Source organism: Grampus griseus (assembly GCF_964374135.1).
Source record: "Grampus griseus genome assembly, chromosome: 20".
NCBI lineage: Eukaryota > Metazoa > Chordata > Mammalia > Artiodactyla > Delphinidae > Grampus > Grampus griseus.
The window spans coordinates 22022686-22040030 of NC_139014.1; the positions used below are offsets into that span (position 1 = coordinate 22022686).

Consider the following 17345-nt stretch of genomic DNA (forward strand, 5'->3'; position numbering starts at 1 on the left):
TTACAATTTTTCTCTTTCAAAGGTGCATAAATATTGTTCTAAAGTCTTTCACGTCTCATTTTGTTGAGGGGGAGGAGTCAGACTAGAATGTTTCTTCTCCCTTTGTAGGGTAACACATTTTAAAATTTTGTTTTATTTTCTTCCTGATTGCTTGTTAAATTATTTCTTTGTACGTAAAAATTAAAAAATTTCACCAGGTGTTCACTTTTCATTAACTTTTAATAATTGGTGAACCCTATTGATGTTCATATTCAGAGCTTTCTTCAGTGTAGCAGTATTTTCTTCTATTGCGTCTTCATCATGGTTTCTGTTCTGATCTCTTCTTCAGGAACATCATTTAATAATAACTTTAGCTCTAGTGTCTATCCCCCAAATGTACCTTAGATTGCTTTTATCACTTTGTCCTTTGGATATTTTGGAAACTTAAATCTTACTATCTATGTCATTCATTTGATTTCCTCTAATATAAATACATTTATTTACTGCTGTTGCTCCTAATTTGAATTTTTCTGTGCATTTCTTTCTTTACACTCTACTTACTGTTCCAAATGTCTTATTTATTCTTTTTTTAAACATCTTTAGTCTTATTTATTCTTTAGTAGAATTCATAATTTATTTAGTTTCTTTGAGAGTACAATCAGCCGCCTAATGTTTTCCTTGGAGAAATCCTTTTTCAGAGGTATGTGCTGCCTCTGCATATTTCGTTACTTCTTTTTAAGATACAGAATCTTGTCGATGGTTCTATTTCTATTTTATTAAAGATTTTTTTCTTTTATAACTGGTATTCTACTGCACCACTAATCTTATTTTGCTTTAACAAGTTTGCTCTTTTTTATTTTTAAAGAAAGAATGAGATCTCTTTCAAAAGGTAGGTCAAATGGTGACAGTGTTATGTGTTGTATATGGAAGTGCCATTAAACAAATGACCTGTTTGGAACTGATACAGCATCTGTCTTTATTCCTGTTGCTACCATTCCAGATAAAGAACAAAACACATCAAAAATTCTGGAGATATTTTTATTTTTATTTTGAAATCAAAGCCAGAGAGGCAACCAGTCATATTTTCCCATCGTTGAATCCTTACAGTAGTATACTGTTAACCTTCCTGTGCTCTGTGTTGTGTTGACATTATAGATAAAGCCATTTGCCTTTAATTTGAAATATTGAAATGTTTTAATAAAAACAAAAGTATAATTGTCAGTTATTCTAATACTATAAATTGTTAAGCTCTATAGCAGACCTAGTTCCTGGATAATTGCTGATGTGGCAATGATAGTAAACCTTGTGTTTTCTTTGTAGTCAGTGCCTAGCTTGTCGCCTGGCACTGAGTAGAAAATAAATATTTGAAAAAGTGAATGAACAAATGATAGAAAGAAAGAAATGTCTGTTATTTCATGAAATAGTCTGGTAGGTTAATTCTGTGATATTTTATATTTCATATTCTTTTCTTAAGGCTACTGATGCCCGGAGAGCTTTTCCTTGCTGGGATGAGCCTGCCATCAAAGCAACTTTTGATATCTCATTGGTTGTTCCTAAAGACAGAGTAGCTTTATCAAACATGGTACGTTTGTGTTTGTGAGTATGTTCATATTTTGAATAAGCGTTTAGCAGATTTAGTTTGCTGATTAGATGGGATAGCATGAAACCACCCAGCACAGTGCTTGACACATAATTGGAACACAAATGTTAGTTTTCTTAATTTCTGAAAAGCCTTCTTTTTCTTTATTGCCTTATTTGGGGAGTTTCCCCCCTCCTGGAAGAAATTCTTTATAAACTGTATTAACAAGATCATCTAATTCCTTCAATTTGGAAATCTAAATAAGAAATGAATTTAATAAATATTACCTGAAAGAAAAAAAATCTGATATTCTTATTAAATGCCAAAAGATATAGCCACATAATGAAGTGTATTTAGGTTTTTGGCTGATTGTATTCTTGGAATATGCTCCCTTCACTGATGTCGTTGATCCTCATTCATGATAGAGTAAGCATTCACTACTTGAAGTGTATTGTCTGAGACTGCCTTACTTAAGACATAGAGTAGCTTGTAGCTTATAATAGGAGTCTAGGGAACTTGGAAATGCCTGCTGCACCTGAAAATAACTGGCTTTTGCCTCCTTTATTGGTGGAGAGAATTCCATAGATTCTCTTCTCAAATATTCTCAGAGAGGAAGCTAATATATTACACTGAAATGTTCATTTACAATTTAGTATGAATGAATTTATCGGATCAATTCTTGAATAAGTCTTACTTGGAAGAAAGAATAGAGAGACCTTGAGGAAACTGAGAGCCTGAATAGGAAAAAGAGGGAGAACACCAAAGGGAAATTAGGGGACTCCAAAGGTAAAGTGGAGATTTTGTGACTAATTTGTTTAGAGCCAGCCTTTGTACAGAGAATGCTCTAAATCTAGAAATCTGTACCCTTTGAAATGTCTGATTACACAATTACATTTTATTTTCATTAATATTTGTTGTCTCCTATCCTTCATTCACTTGAAAAGTATTGAGGTCTTAAAACATCCCAGTATCTGGCATATTAATAGGTATTCAAGAAAAGTTGCTTCTTTTTTCTTACAAATCCTTGGAAGTTTTAACACTTTAGGCTCCAGTTTCTTAGTGTGAATGCTTTATCAGGTGACTTTCCTTCTTAATAGGAAAGATCTTGACAGCATAATAGCACTGGATGAATTAGGATAGAGAAGTAAGCAGTGCTGGAAAGGGGGAAGAAAAGGCCCCAAAGCCTAGAGTTTTTGGCTAGTGTTTGCTCTAAGGTATTTAATGTAAATCTGTTAAATTTTCCTTTTTTTTTTTTTTTAAAGAATGTAATTGATCGGAAACCATATCCTGATGATGAAAATGTAGTGGAAGTGAAGTTTGCTCGCACACCTGTCATGTCTACATATCTGGTGGCATTTGTTGTGGGTGAATATGACTTTGTAGAAACAAGGTCAAAAGATGGTGTGTGTGTCCGTGTTTACACCCCTGTTGGCAAAGCAGAGCAAGGAAAATTTGCGTTAGAGGTAAATGTACTTGAAGAGGATTGTTCCAACAGTCCATAACTCCAGGTTGGGGAATTTACATTTCTGATCAATTATTAGTACAATTATTTATAATTTAATCTGAAATTTCATGTACTACTTTGGTTTTACTTTTAGTAGAATCTGGGAACTAGCAACTTTGGTGTTTTATTAACATTTTACAAGATAATGATTAAGAAAATATTAGAGTAGAATTTATTTACCCAGAGAGTGGGTGGGAAAATACGTAATTATACTTTTCATTCTGAATTATAAATGGATTAAAGTTTGGCTGACATACAAAGCTTAGGGCTAAAGCACTCTTTGGAGGTGGGGCTCCCCAGGGTTGGTTTCTAGTAACTTGAGATATTTGGCTTGCAACAGGATTCCTTTGTGGATTTCTATATGAATGACAGTAAGATTTATCAGATGGTTCTTTTGTCTATACTTTTATAGGTTGCTGCTAAAACTCTGCCTTTTTATAAGGACTACTTCAATGTTCCTTATCCTCTACCTAAAATTGATCTCATTGCTATTGCAGACTTTGCAGCTGGTAAAGTAAATTTCATTTTATTGATGAATTGTAATAACTTTTTTGAATTTTATGATTTTTCAAGAAGAAGTATATATAAATATCAATAAATGTTTATATTTGTTTTATGAAGGTGCCATGGAGAACTGGGGCCTTGTTACTTATAGGTATGTTAATGATGTATTACCCTGCCTTATCTTTTTAAATCACTGATTTCATGAGAGCTTCACTCCTAAGTACAGTTCAGTAGCTTCTGCTTTATGATCTGTCATAAATTTTCCTACCTCCCCCCACTTCCTTGAACATTTCAAGAATGCAGATGAACACCCTCTGGAGTATAAGATTTTAAAGTGAGCATCTGGCATTAGTAGCATTTGTAGATGTATTTTTGGCTGAGTTTCTCATTTCAGTGCCTTCTCTTCCTTCTAGTAGTTACATAGTTATATATCCAGCTTGAAGAACTTTCCCTGATTTAATATCTTCTGGCCAAATTTTTGCATGTCTGTCACCACAATACAAACATGTAGGTTGTATAATTTTAAAAGCAGTGTCTGTAAACAAGTTTTTGTCTTCCACTTTCAGTTGCCTTCTTCAGTGAGCTAAGTTTTGGACAGCCTGCTCAGTGTTCTCTTTAGGACTGTGGAATGTATCTTCCCCCCACTTTCTGCTCCCCTTCTTTTAATGGAAGGACTGTCTTCTCTCTCTGTCTAGCACAATAATCCCTAATCCTTTAGACAAAGTTTTTCTGAAATTTCAGGCAGCTGTCCTATAAACAAACTGATAATTAAACTTGTGTCACATCTTTGATCTTCTGTTATGAATTCTATTGGAGTGGTGTCTTTAATCTTCCCAGAACTTTTTCTATCCTGTGTACTCTGAGGAAATGTTTTCTTGACATCTTTAAAGCCTAACTTGACCATCTTATTTACTGTTTGAATCTCCCTCCCCCACTTCTGCATGCCTGCTTTGGTTGTAATACTTAAAAAAAATTTTTTTTTTTAAACACAGGGAGACTGCATTGCTTATTGATCCAAAAAACTCCTGTTCTTCATCACGCCAGTGGGTTGCCCTGGTTGTGGGACATGAACTCGCCCATCAATGGTTTGGAAATCTTGTTACTATGGTATTTAATATTTTTAAGTGCTCAAATATATTTATTTTTTTCCTGCTGCACCTTTTTTTGTCTACATAGTATTTCAGGTTTGGCTGGAATGTTGTACCAAAAAAGTAGTTTTTTGATTGAAAAACTTTATTTTAAAAGGTCCACTTTGAAGTGTTTATCAGAATATTCTTGTTGATCAAAAGCATGTAGATAATCTTTATTCAACAGAAAATACTTCCTAAACTGTTCTAAATACTGCCTGCAAGTGGGGGGAGTCATGATACTAATTTGGGTGAAAGGAAGAGATTCCATTTAGGTAGAGAGATTCCATGCAGTGAGATTCAGACTAATTGTAGTTTCTTGTGTCATATATATTATGTAGCTCACTAGCTGTAAAGTAACCTGATAAATGACAAACTATCCTTGATTAGGTTGAAATGTTTTTAAGGGTCATTTTCTTCATTGCCTGAAATTTTAAGTTGAAATTTGACAGAAATGAAAGCAAAGAAACAATAACTGTGAAGTATATTAAAATTTCCAACTGTCCTATTGAAGTTCTTGTTTATTATAATGTTTGCAGTGAATGATCTCTGTCCTCTAGTCTTGACCTTTCCCTCTTACTCTGAATAAGTACTATCTATAGCAGCCAACTATGTTAGAGCTTGGGAGCCCAGCGTTTAATAAGTGAACTAGAAGTGCCTCTGCAAAGAAAGAACTGGAGATTCTGGAGCCAGCCAGATTCCCTGATGGCATTTTAGGCTGCCAAAGAGCAGAGCCCAATTTGGATATTAGTTGAGTCCACATGTCACAAAAATAAGCAAGAAAGGAAAACATTTAGCAACTCTTACATATTTGAAAGAGTTTCTAAAGAAAGTCAGCCCTTGAAAGTAAATCCTTTCCTTTTTGCTTTGGATGTTTAAAATTTTGCTTAGGGGTAAAAAAAATTTTTTTGAAATATAATTTTATGTGGAAGTAAGTATACTAGTACCTGTATTCAGTATGTCAGGAACATTCTTTTCTAATGCAGCAAGTTTGTTGCTGCCAAACAATTTTTTTTGCTCAGTGTTGAGCAGACTTTATTTTTTATGATTTTATTTTTAAACTTCCAGTAATAAATTTTAGTAGGGGAAATGTGTGCATTCTCATTTTGCTTTTAAACAACTTTTTACTGGATTGGAGCAACTTCTAGTTATTAGATGTCACTTGTTTCATTAACCAAAATTCAAAGGCTTAGAGATAGTTGGAAAATTACTAGGTTTGTACCAGCTTATCTCAGTGGAGGCTTTTAGTTAAATAAGTGCACAAAGCATATAGACAGATAGCCATTTATCAGTTGATATTGAAAATATTTGATCTTTTCAGAATTTTAAAATGCCCTTTTGTTTTTCACCATTGCATTAGTCCTTTGTCCTAAATTCATATAGTATTGCTTTCTTTTCATAAGAGATTTAATCAACTTTAATGAAAATTAGATTGAAATCTCTTTCTAAAAAGTTGATTTCTTTTTCAAAAAGTTGATTTTGTCTGTGACCCATTATATTCTTTATCCACTCCACTGTTAAATTCTTATTAACAGATGAGAATTTTATATTTCATAAATGTTTAAACACTAATTCGTTACTGAACTACTTACTGCCATGACATTTCTGTTAATTTCACATAATTCTTATATAAGCAGTACTGCTTTTCTGTTTATCTAGAAAGTTTAACTTTTCAATCAACAGTGATTTTTCCCTGTCATTGTGGAAATAGTTTCCAGTTTTCCTTGTTTGGTCCTGATAAGCTTTCTGTTGTTTTTAAGAGAACTGTTTATTAAACTAAATTTTATATGACAGTGTAGGCTCTTGCCTATATTTATGCGCTCTCTTCCCCTTTTCCGTATTTAGGGTGTTTTTCATCCTCCTTCTTCCTCCTTTTCTACCTTCAGTACCAGAAAGTTACTTAGCAGTGGTGATAATGCTAGTGTCACCAGGTTGGCCTTTCTTGGCATTTCTTTTGTTCAGGGATGTGAGTTATTCACTAAATGTTTTGAAATGAATTTCAGTTCATTAAGAGCTTTAGAGTATAGTGGAAGGGACATATGAGTTTTTTAAATTAGTGGAGTGACAAGCATCTTGTTTTCTTAATATATTTCCATCTTTTGTTTTTAGGAATGGTGGACTCATCTTTGGTTAAATGAAGGCTTTGCATCATGGATTGAATATCTGTGTGTAGACCACTGCTTCCCAGAGTATGATATCTGGACTCAGTTTGTTTCTGCTGATTACACACGTGCCCAGGAGCTTGATGCCTTAGATAACAGCCATCCTATTGAAGTGAGACATAATTTTCACTCATTGGCCTTTGCTCTCATTTTCAATAAAATATATAATTTGTTTATAGAGATACTTAGGACTCTGAAAAGAAAATTGCATGGGTGATGTCATTTACTTTTGTAGTTTATGTTTCCATTCTTGAAATTCTAGCAATACTAAGTTCTAATTATGTTTCTTTTTAAACATCGATGATCTTTGTAGAAGCAAGTGCTCTGTACCCATAAGCATTCACTAAATAGATTTTTATTGAATAGTGTGGGGGAACCATAGCTGTTGGGTAGTATGATTCTGTTGTTTCAGAGAAAATTCTGAACATACTTTTTATTGTTGTCATTGTCTGTTTTTATATAAATATTTTAATTCTTTTGACTTAGCCTGTCCTTATTTCAGCTAGTTTATCTGTATAAATTTTGCCTCTAAAGAGCTAGACTTAGAGTCTACCTGGACATATTTAACCAGGGTCCTGTGTAACTGTAAGCCATTACAATTAGTGCAAGACGTCAAATGTTTTTCATCTCTCCCTTCCTTACCCTCACTTCCCTACCCACAAAGAGATCAATAGTGACTTGCCTCCCAGCAAAGCAGTGCCAAGGTTGGAACCCAGGTCCTAAGAGATGATGGGGATTGTGTTATATATTCTATTTTATTAGTATTAGTTATTAAGCCCTTTTAAACAATTACACATTATGAGTCACCTAAAGGGAAAAAGTATCTTATGATTTAGAAGGGTTTTCCTAGAAAGCTTTTTATGTAATTCAGTATTACAGGCTGTCTGCTTCCTGTCATAACCTTGAATCACACTGTCTGCTAGGTCAGTGTGGGCCATCCTTCTGAAGTTGATGAGATATTTGACGCTATATCATATAGCAAAGGTGCATCTGTCATCCGAATGCTACATGACTACATTGGGGATAAGGTAAAAAAGCAATTTAAAAAATCTTCCATTCTTTTATGCTGAAGCCATAGAGTTTTGCATGAAAAAAAAAAAGTTTGATTTTATTTAGGTTAAGTTCCTAAGTAATTTTTCTAGAATTTATAAGGATAGTACTCTGGCTTGTCTTTATTTCTTTTTATGCTGATTATTTTGGTCTCTGAGATGAATGATGTTGCAGATATGTTTTGGGGGTTGGTGGAAGTCTGGTATAAAACTTAAAAGCAAAAGTAGAAGGCAAAGAGTATGCATTTTTAAACAGAAAGTAGTAGACATTAGGGGGATACATGTGTTTTAGTAAATCTAACAGTCAAGTAATTTGAGTAAATTAGTTTTTGAGTACTATATACTCAAAATATACTATAATTCTAAGTTCTGACTCTCCTGGATTTTAAAAATTGTGTTTTCTCAGGACTTTAAGAAAGGAATGAACATGTATTTAACCAAGTTTCAACAAAAGAATGCTGCCACAGGTAATCTTTCTATCTCAATAATCCATTGAGATAGAAATGGAGAGAAAGTGTTGGCATACTATCTAGAGTGTGACATTTTATTTTTTCTAAATACTTAATTTTCCATGTGCTGGATAGGAAATAGAGTCGACGTATTTGAAGATGTGTTACATCATGGATCAACAACATGAATCAGGACCTATTATCCTTTTGGTCATCCTCCAGTAGTCTGCTTTCCACAGCTCAATGTTTTGTCACTTTAAAGAGTCTGAAAAGTTCTGTTTACTTTACCAGAGCTTGTTCTTTTTGATGATTTGTGGGTTTTGTTGCCCTTCGTTGACCATTGGCCATTAAAATAGCTGCAAATTAACCATTTGTAGGAGTGAACTTGTGGAACTACAGATTTTCAATGAAGTAAATTCTTAAGATTTTATGATGGTCTATTAGATATTAGAGTCAAAAGGAAGAATAAAGGTGTAATAGTTGATTGACTGTGAAGCTGAGTTCCTTAGTGAACAAAAATAGTTTAAAATACAAGATTTGTGTAATGTCATTAGTATAGGTCTGGGGTGGGGCCTGAGAGTCTGCATTCTAACAGACTCCCAGGTGAAGCCAGTGCTACTAGTTCATGGACCGTACTTTAGCTTACCAAAGTGTAACTGGTACAGGGTGTACCATGTAACTTTTTTTGGTTTGTTTTTGTTACTTATGAAAGACAATTGGCAGTTCAAATACATTCCCGTTAATCATCCATGATTTTTATCCTCTTGTAGCAGTTGTAGTGCTCTCTGTCTACTGTCTCCGCCCCGCCCTTAATTTATGCTTTCTTAATCTCTCCCCTGGAATTCACTACTAATTTACTACTCGCCTTGTCCCACTCTCTTCAGTTGCATCTCTCACTCTGAGGCTAGCTAGGGTTATCTTTCTAAAGTGAATATCTAATTACATCACCCTACTGATTAAAAACACTTGAGATGCCACATTCCTTTCACGATAAAGTCTACACTTCTTTGTAAGCCATACAGTCTTGAACAGTTCAACCCCTGCCTACTTTTTTAGCCTCATGGCCTGTTGCTCCCACACATGCGCCTCTGTCTTCAGCTTATTGAATGTATTGCTGTACTGACATTTTCTGTCATTTCTTATACTTTCCTCTTTTTTTTTTTGGCCGTGCTGCATGGCTTATGGGATCTTAGTTCCCTGACCAGGGATCGAACCCGGGCCCACGGCAGTGAAAGCTCAGAGGCCTAACCACTGGACGCCGGCGAATTCCTTTTTATTTACCTCTTTGTACCTTTATTCTGTCTACCTGGAATGCTCTTTTTCCCACTGTCTAATGAACAACTCCTCTTCAAGCTGCAGACCAAAAGTTTACCTCTTGTGAAGCCTTTATTCTTTGGATTTTTCTTTCTCTGTTCTTGCCCCTGTTATAGTATGTACCACATTGTATTGTTGTTTTGCTTATTCTACCACCAGAGTTGTTTGACCATATGGGTCAAAAACAGCATCAGCATTGAGTATTTTTTAACTTCTGTTAATTGAATGGGTATAATAGTTTTAAGTTTGTGAATGATTGTTTAGTAGTGACCTTGAATATGTTTCCATTTGTTTGTTTCTGTTTCTTCTTGTTTGAACTCACCTGTTTGTCTTTTGTTTATAACTTGTAATTTTTTAATAAATTGGAACAATTAAGAACATCTTAGAATATAAGACCATAGAGTTCACTTAATGGGAAGGCAAGGGGAACGTTAATTTGGCCCACTGTTCCTGAACCTGAAAGAACCACAAAATTGGTCAGTGTTGCAGTGCCAAGAGTTATATAAAATTTCTGGTTTGTTTAGGAAAATAAAAATGGAAACATTTTAGATTTTCATTGTTTGTATATCTTCTAGAGGATCTCTGGGAAAGTTTAGAAAATGCCAGTGGTAAACCTATAGCCGCTGTGATGAATACCTGGACCAAACAAATGGGATTCCCCCTCATTTATGTGGAAGCGGAACAGGTAAACTTATAAAAAGTCCTTCAATTTTTTTGATATTGTATTAAATGAAATTCAGTCAGTGTTATCAAATTTGCTTTTCTGTCCTTTAAGTATTCTAGGTAAGATTTAAGCCAGCCCTTATACTCTTTTCTCAATGATTTATTATGTCTATACCAAACAGTTTACCCCCATGTCTTTAAAATTATACATGCTTATGGTAGAAAACAAAATATTGTCTGCCCTTACTGTCCCCAAGGAAAACACTGTAACCTTATTGATATAGTTCTAAAATCACCAAATGAGGTTTTTTCTGAGAATGCAAGGTTGGTTTAATATTAAAAAACAGTCAATGTATTGACTCATAGTCACTACATTAACAGAATCAAATTAGAAAAACCACATAATGACCTCACCTGTTGCATAAAAAGGATTTGGTAAAATTCAACTACACCCGTTTATAATATCATTCTTTAAAATTAGGGGTTTTTTTGTTTTGTTTTTTGTTTTTTTTGTTTTTTGCGATACGCGGGCCTCTCACCGCTGCAGCCTCTCCCATTGCGGAGCACAGGCTCCAGACGCGCAGGCTCAGCGGCCATGGCTTACGGGCCCAGCCGCTCCGCGGCATGTGGGATCCTCCCGGACCGGGGCATGAACCTGCGTCCCTTGCATCGGCAGGCAGACTCCCAACCACTGCGCCACCAGGGAAGCCCTAAAATTAGTTTTTAATGTTGGATGGCATTGTGATTTTGATTAGAATTGCATTCATATTAGTTGAACTGTTATCTGAATTCAGACAGGTGTAATTCAAAATGAGTTGTCCTCCAACAGTACTGAGAATTACCATCAACCTATAATGCATACCAGAAAGTTTGTCTTAATGAAATCATTCTCTTAAATTTCTTTGCCATGGTTTTATAAGCTGCATAGGGAATTAATTCCATTCTTTTTTAGGGAGGAGGATTCATAGCTCTTTTTTAGATATGTGTTTGTCCTTGTGGTTCTGCATTGTCCATGAAGCTAATATTTTACAAAGGCTCGATGTGGCAATAAAGTACATACATTGGAGAACCTCTCAGTTAGATTGGCTGCAAGCATTTGAAAAGGCAGTTTAGGGAACACAATTAATCATATTTGGTGAGAAAGGATATCTAAAACTTTAGTGAGCTGTCATTGTGACCATTCTGTTTCTTTCTAGTTTATCAGAAGAGAGGACACTAATACCCCACTTCCTCCCAATGTTATTGAGACTCAGCGAACTTTTCCATCAAGCTACTTTCAAGATCTTACTTTTTCTCTGCATTTTTTTTTGTCTCCAAGCACAGCCAAACTAATCCTCCATTTTACATTACAATAAAAAGCCTGTCTATGGCTCAGTTCTTTTACAGATAGGAGAACTCTGCAACATTGTATCTTGATTATGATCTGTATCTCACTTTATATTCCCTAAATTTAAATATTTTTGCTTTATTTCTGAATCAATTTAAAAGTCACCTAATAACTTTTTCAAGGAAATCTATGTGATACATAATTAATCAGTGATGTAGTATCCGTATTTAAGTTCATTAGTAGTTTCTTTATGGCATCAAAGGGGCCATTGCTTCCTCACTCAAATTTTTTAGTTTTTCATTTCTGTCTCTTGCAGTTTATCCCTTTATAAAGGTCATTGACCCAATTTAGTGTTTGATTTAAGTGATCTTAAAATTGTTTTATCTTGCATTATTTAAAATGTCTAGGGCATAGTAACAAATGATAACTAAATAAAAGATTGCATATTGTTGAAGTAGTTTTTTAAAAATATGTACTTGCCTTTGTTCCTTCTGGCTTTTTAGTTTATTGCAGTACCTCTCCCCGACTTTTTTTTGTGTTTCATTGCAAAGCTCATCCTTTGAAACAAGGTGTGTGCTGCTTTCATGTTTGTCAGTTGTTCTAAAAATGACTTTGGATTCTGAATTCAGAATTTGAATTCTGAATATTGAGTCCCCATGCTAATTTAATGTTGCCACTTTTTGGAAGTAGAAAAGGCTGAAGACATAACCTTCCTCCATAAAGGTTAACTATGTATCCTTTTTGAAAACTTTAACACTTTGAAGTTCTTATCTGGATACATATCTCTTCACATGAGCAATATTTCATAGCACCTGGCCTTTAATTTTTAGAGTATTGTTATTTTGAGGCCTTAATGCGAAATAGTGACTTTTCTACCATTCTGTAGTATCATGCTCTTTATCACCATTGCATTTTGTATATTCAGGAGCCATTTGGCTATATGGTTTCACGTCTGCTTTGTCACAGAGATGTCGTCCCCTCCAAAAAAAAAAGTGTTGTTGCTACTACAGCCTTTATTTTGTTTTGCTTCTTTAGATAGAAGATGACAGACTACTGAGGTTGTCCCAAAGGAAGTTCTGTGCCAGTGGACCATATGTTGGTAAGCAAATGGCTATGAGTGGGAGCTGATCAGTGAGTTTGGATACCATACCATAGTGTTCCAACTAATAAGAAATAATTATCCATTTAAAAATATTTTTAATAGAATTAAACAGAAACAAGGTAATGGTAATAGAATAAAAACGAAATCTAGGAAGTCAAAACAGGAGATTCATGGGGTATTTGTAGTATTGTCATATTCTTAGATTTTTGAAAGTCCGTGTCTCTGTGTGTTATTGGGGGCTGTAATGAATGAAAAAGTATAGGAACACTCAAGGGATGTCTCTAACCTTAATCCCTAAAAGAAGACTTGGTATGCATTTGTGTACTAAGTCTTATGCACTCGTGTGCTAAGTACATTTGGTATATTTGTGTACCAAGTGTATACATTGTGGCTACTTTTTTTTTTTTTAATTCTTGGGCGTAGTAAGTAACTAAGCAAATAAATAAAGCCTAATGATTATTTAGATTTATTATGTACCAGTCATTGTGCTAAGCACTATAACTGACCCTTATTTTATACTCTCAGCAACCCTATTAGGTAGGTCATATTATTTCTGTTTACAAATAGGGAAGCTGAGGCATAGCTAACTAAGTTAAATTGTGCAAGATAACCTATATAATAAGTCAGAGAGTAGGAATTCAAACAAAATAGTTGGATTATATAAGTTTATAATCCTTAAGTTTATACCCTTAACTATCATTCAACTCTGCTTTTTCAAGTATTTCTACATGACATTAGACTTTTTTGTTGTTGTTTAATTATTTTCGGCTGTGTTGGGTCTTCGTTGCTGCACATGGGCTTTCTCTAGTTGTGGTAAGCGGGGGCTACTCTTTGTTGCGGTGCGTGGACTTCTCACTGCAGTGGCTTCTCGTTGCAGAGCACGGGCTCTAGGCGCGTGGTCTTCAGTAGATGTGGCACTTGGGCTCAGTAGTTGTGGCGCACGGGCTTAGTTGCTCCACGGCGTGTGGGATCTTCCTGAACCAGGACTCAAACCAGTGTCCCCTGCATTGTCAGGTGGATTCTTAACCACTGCATCACCAGGGAAGCCCGACAATAGACTCTTTTACCCAGGGAATGAAAGATGAATTGAAAAATCAAGAAGTAAACTGTTTTTCTGCACCTTTCTCACTTCCTTTAAAATAGTAGTTCCCAACAGGGGGAAGGGTATATCAGAATCACCAATGCCTTTTCATGTTCCACCCACCAAATGATGATGCACTCTACTAGGTTTAAGAGGTACAGCCTTCAACCCTTAGTCTTAGCATTGAGAGTTACTCTTAATAAATATGTCTGACAAGTGAGGTGACATGTTTATTATCTAAATAAATAGTGTCACAGTTGCTGTTTTCTGCACATATCTGCAATCTGCATTGTAGGACTGACAGGTTTTGCAGGTCTTTCCAATACTCTGTGACCACTCTAGGCATTATTAAAACCTGAATTATCCCAGTGTCAGGAGGGAATTTTCATTTGTGGTTTAGCCTGATAGCATAAAGCTATATAATTTATTAAGATAGTTTCATTAATGTACTGGGCAATGACTCTCTTTTGTTTGGCATCTTAATGCAAAATCTGTTTTGCTGTATAATACCTAAGAGAGTGTATGTATTTGCCTTACAAAAGCTTTGGCTTTTAGATGTGACTCCTCAGTGTTCGAATCCAGCAGCTCCCAAGGTGTATCCTATCTGTCGCAGAAATAGAATCAGCCCTTCAGTTTCTCAGCAGTGTATATACCTGTTAAGAATTGCACCTTAGAATTTGTTGTTGTTGTTGTTGTTGTTGTACGCAAGCCTCTCACTGCTGTGGCCTCTCCTGTTGCGGAGCACAGGCTCCGGACGCAGCTCACAGGCCCAGCCGCTCCGCAGCATGTAGGGATCTTCCCGGACCGGGGCATGAACCTGTGTCCCCTGCATCGGCAGGCGGACTCTCAACCACTGCGCCACCAGGGAAGCCCTGCACCTTAGAATTTGTTTTTAAGTGCTATGTGAGAGCTTTAACCCACTCGAAATGTCTCTTACTAGTAAAATCATTATTTCTTTTGCTCTGAAAGGGGAAAACAACAATTAAATTAAAATTGTTGTATTTGTGATTCTACAAGTAAACAGTGTTCTCTTTTTTATAGGCTATTGTGATTTCATTAGTAAATTCTCTCTTCCTTATTATTATTCAGGTTACCTGGAAGAGTTCGTGTACCATTAAAAATGAGCTATTGGCTTAACAATTGGATTCAAACCCATGCATGGGACACCACTCCTCTCTCTCTACTTTACCTTCTATTTCTCCCAGTGAGAAATTATTTTTCAAGTTTCCTCTTTGTTCTTCTCTTGCTTAAGGAGAAGACTGTCCCCAGTGGATGGTTCCTATCACAATCTCTACTAGTGAAGATTCCAGCCATGCCAAAATGAAGATTCTCATGGACAAGCCAGAGATGAATGTAGTTTTAAAAGATGTCAAACCAGACCAGTGGGTGAAGGTGAGTCCAGAAATGACATGGCCATTTTTATCTTACCTAAATTGATTTATTTCTTTCATTTCCTTTATTCATTTTATGGCTGGCTCTAAATTCTACTGCTTCATTTTGGACTAGGACTTGAAAAGAAAAAAACATTTCTGAACTTTCTTGTGTGAAATTTAGGGCCAACTTTCAAATAGTATTGTCTAGATATTTGCCTTTATGTCAGGTAAGGGAGTGGTCAATAAGCAGTTACAAAGGGATAGGATTAAACAGGAAAAAACTAGTAGTCTATGTATAAAGTCACATTAACCAAAACATTTGTAGTCTTGCAACTTCAAACTGCCCTGTCATTGTAATGACATGTTAACTTCAGTGATGTGTTGTCATTGTGCATGTACAACTATAATCAAGTGAGATCAGACATATAATAATCAGTTTGTGTCACTGAAATGTGAAATTACTTTTAGCTGGTGTTTTAAAGCCATTTCACAACACTAAGAGTCAGTAAATATTATTTTTCATTATTCTGTACTCTGCCTTTCATAATGAAAGTATCTGTTACAGACTTTTCTCCCAATTATAGGTTCCTAATAGGAATTATACATTGTCTCAGGCTTTTGTGCTTGCAGAACTATTTCTCCCTCTGTTTTAATTTTTTTAATATATTTTTATAATGTACCCAGTGGAATACTATATTACCATTTGAAATTACATTCTGGAACATATGTAGCAATATGAAATTTTTCTTATAAGAAAAAACACTATGATTGTAATTAGGTAAATAAAGGTGTTATTCCTATAGTAAAAGATAAAGGGAATCAATAAAATAATTACTGTATTAGAAATGTGAAGTGACTTAAATATATATAAATAGTAAAATATTTATATCTTTTTTAAAAAATTAATTTATTTTATTTTTGGCTGTGTTGGGTCTTCGTTGCTGTGCGTGGGCTTTCTTTAGTTGCAGCGAGTGAGGGCTACTCTTCGTTGCAGTGTGTGGGCTTCTTATTGCGGTGGCTTCCCTTGTTGCAGAGCAGGGGCTCTAGGCGCACGGGCTTTAGTAGTTGTGGCACGCGGGCTCAGTAGCTGTGGCTCACAGGCTCCAGAGCTGTGGCGCACAGGCTTAGTTGCTCTGAGGCATGTGGGATCTTGCCGGACCAGGGCTCGAACCCATGTCCCCTGCATTGGCAGGCGGATTCTTAACCACTGCACCACCAGGGAAGCCCAAAATATTTATATCTTATACTGTCATTTTATCATTAAAATACTTTGCATATAAATATTATCAAAAATATTTTTGACTGTTGGTAAATAGCCTATAGAAAATAATGATAGTCAATGATTACCTCACTCCAAAAATCATATGAAATTGCCTTTTAACTCCATGTAATTCTTTAAAATCTAGGACCTGACAGTTGTTATTCTATTGAGGCTCTGGGCTCATTAGATCAGTATTTGTAAAGGTTTAGTCTTCCTCAGAGATTTTATTGTCCAAGTATTTTTATTTTGTAGTAAATGTTTTCTGTAAACTGAAAACCATTCACTGAAATTAGAAATAGAAACTTAGCCGCATTATATCCTCCTTTTCAGCCATGTTCTTTTCACTGTCGCTCACTTTGCCTCCCACTATGCCAAGTTTCTGTTTTCTTTTGCCTCTGTATTCATCTTTGACAACTGATTACTATCTTTATATGTTGTTTCATTTTAATAATTTGTCTGTTAGCATAAATGATCTTTGTTGTTTTTCATCCAGATATACTAAAACTAGAACTTCTTTCATACCTACAAAAAATTGATTTAAAAAATAAATGCAGTTCCTTAATAATACCTGTTGTATATCTTTTCAGTTAAACCTGGGAACAGTTGGGTTTTATCGGACCCAATACAGCTCAGCCATGCTGGAAAGTTTATTACCAGGCATTCGTGACCTTTCTCTGCCCCCTGTGGATCGACTTGGATTACAGAATGACCTCTTCTCCTTGGTGAGCCTCCAGTAGTAAGATGGATTTTGCTGATTAAAGGATTTTGTTTTTCCTGGAGTGCCTGACTGAAACATAACTAGAAGAATATAGTTCTTCCTGAAGGTTGAATGCCTTTAGTACCAAAGCAAATGACTAATTATTAATTAACA

At 35.3% G+C, this 17345-nt stretch overlaps 1 protein-coding gene across 2 annotated transcripts in view; it reads left to right on the forward strand.

Moving 5' to 3' along the window:
• The window catches only part of NPEPPS (aminopeptidase puromycin sensitive), a 97289-nt gene that overhangs the window by 65610 nt on the left and 14334 nt on the right, over positions 1-17345 (forward strand). For both annotated transcript variants that reach the window (XM_082678486.1, XM_082678487.1), the window contains exons 5-16: positions 1454-1561; positions 2821-3021; positions 3475-3571; positions 3684-3717; positions 4559-4673; positions 6803-6967; positions 7779-7883; positions 8311-8371; positions 10243-10352; positions 12693-12756; positions 15093-15232; positions 17062-17196. In XM_082678486.1, coding sequence (XP_082534612.1) covers positions 1454-1561; positions 2821-3021; positions 3475-3571; positions 3684-3717; positions 4559-4673; positions 6803-6967; positions 7779-7883; positions 8311-8371; positions 10243-10352; positions 12693-12756; positions 15093-15232; positions 17062-17196 — 1335 coding nt within the window. The remainder of the gene's footprint in view (positions 1-1453; positions 1562-2820; positions 3022-3474; positions 3572-3683; positions 3718-4558; positions 4674-6802; positions 6968-7778; positions 7884-8310; positions 8372-10242; positions 10353-12692; positions 12757-15092; positions 15233-17061; positions 17197-17345) is intronic.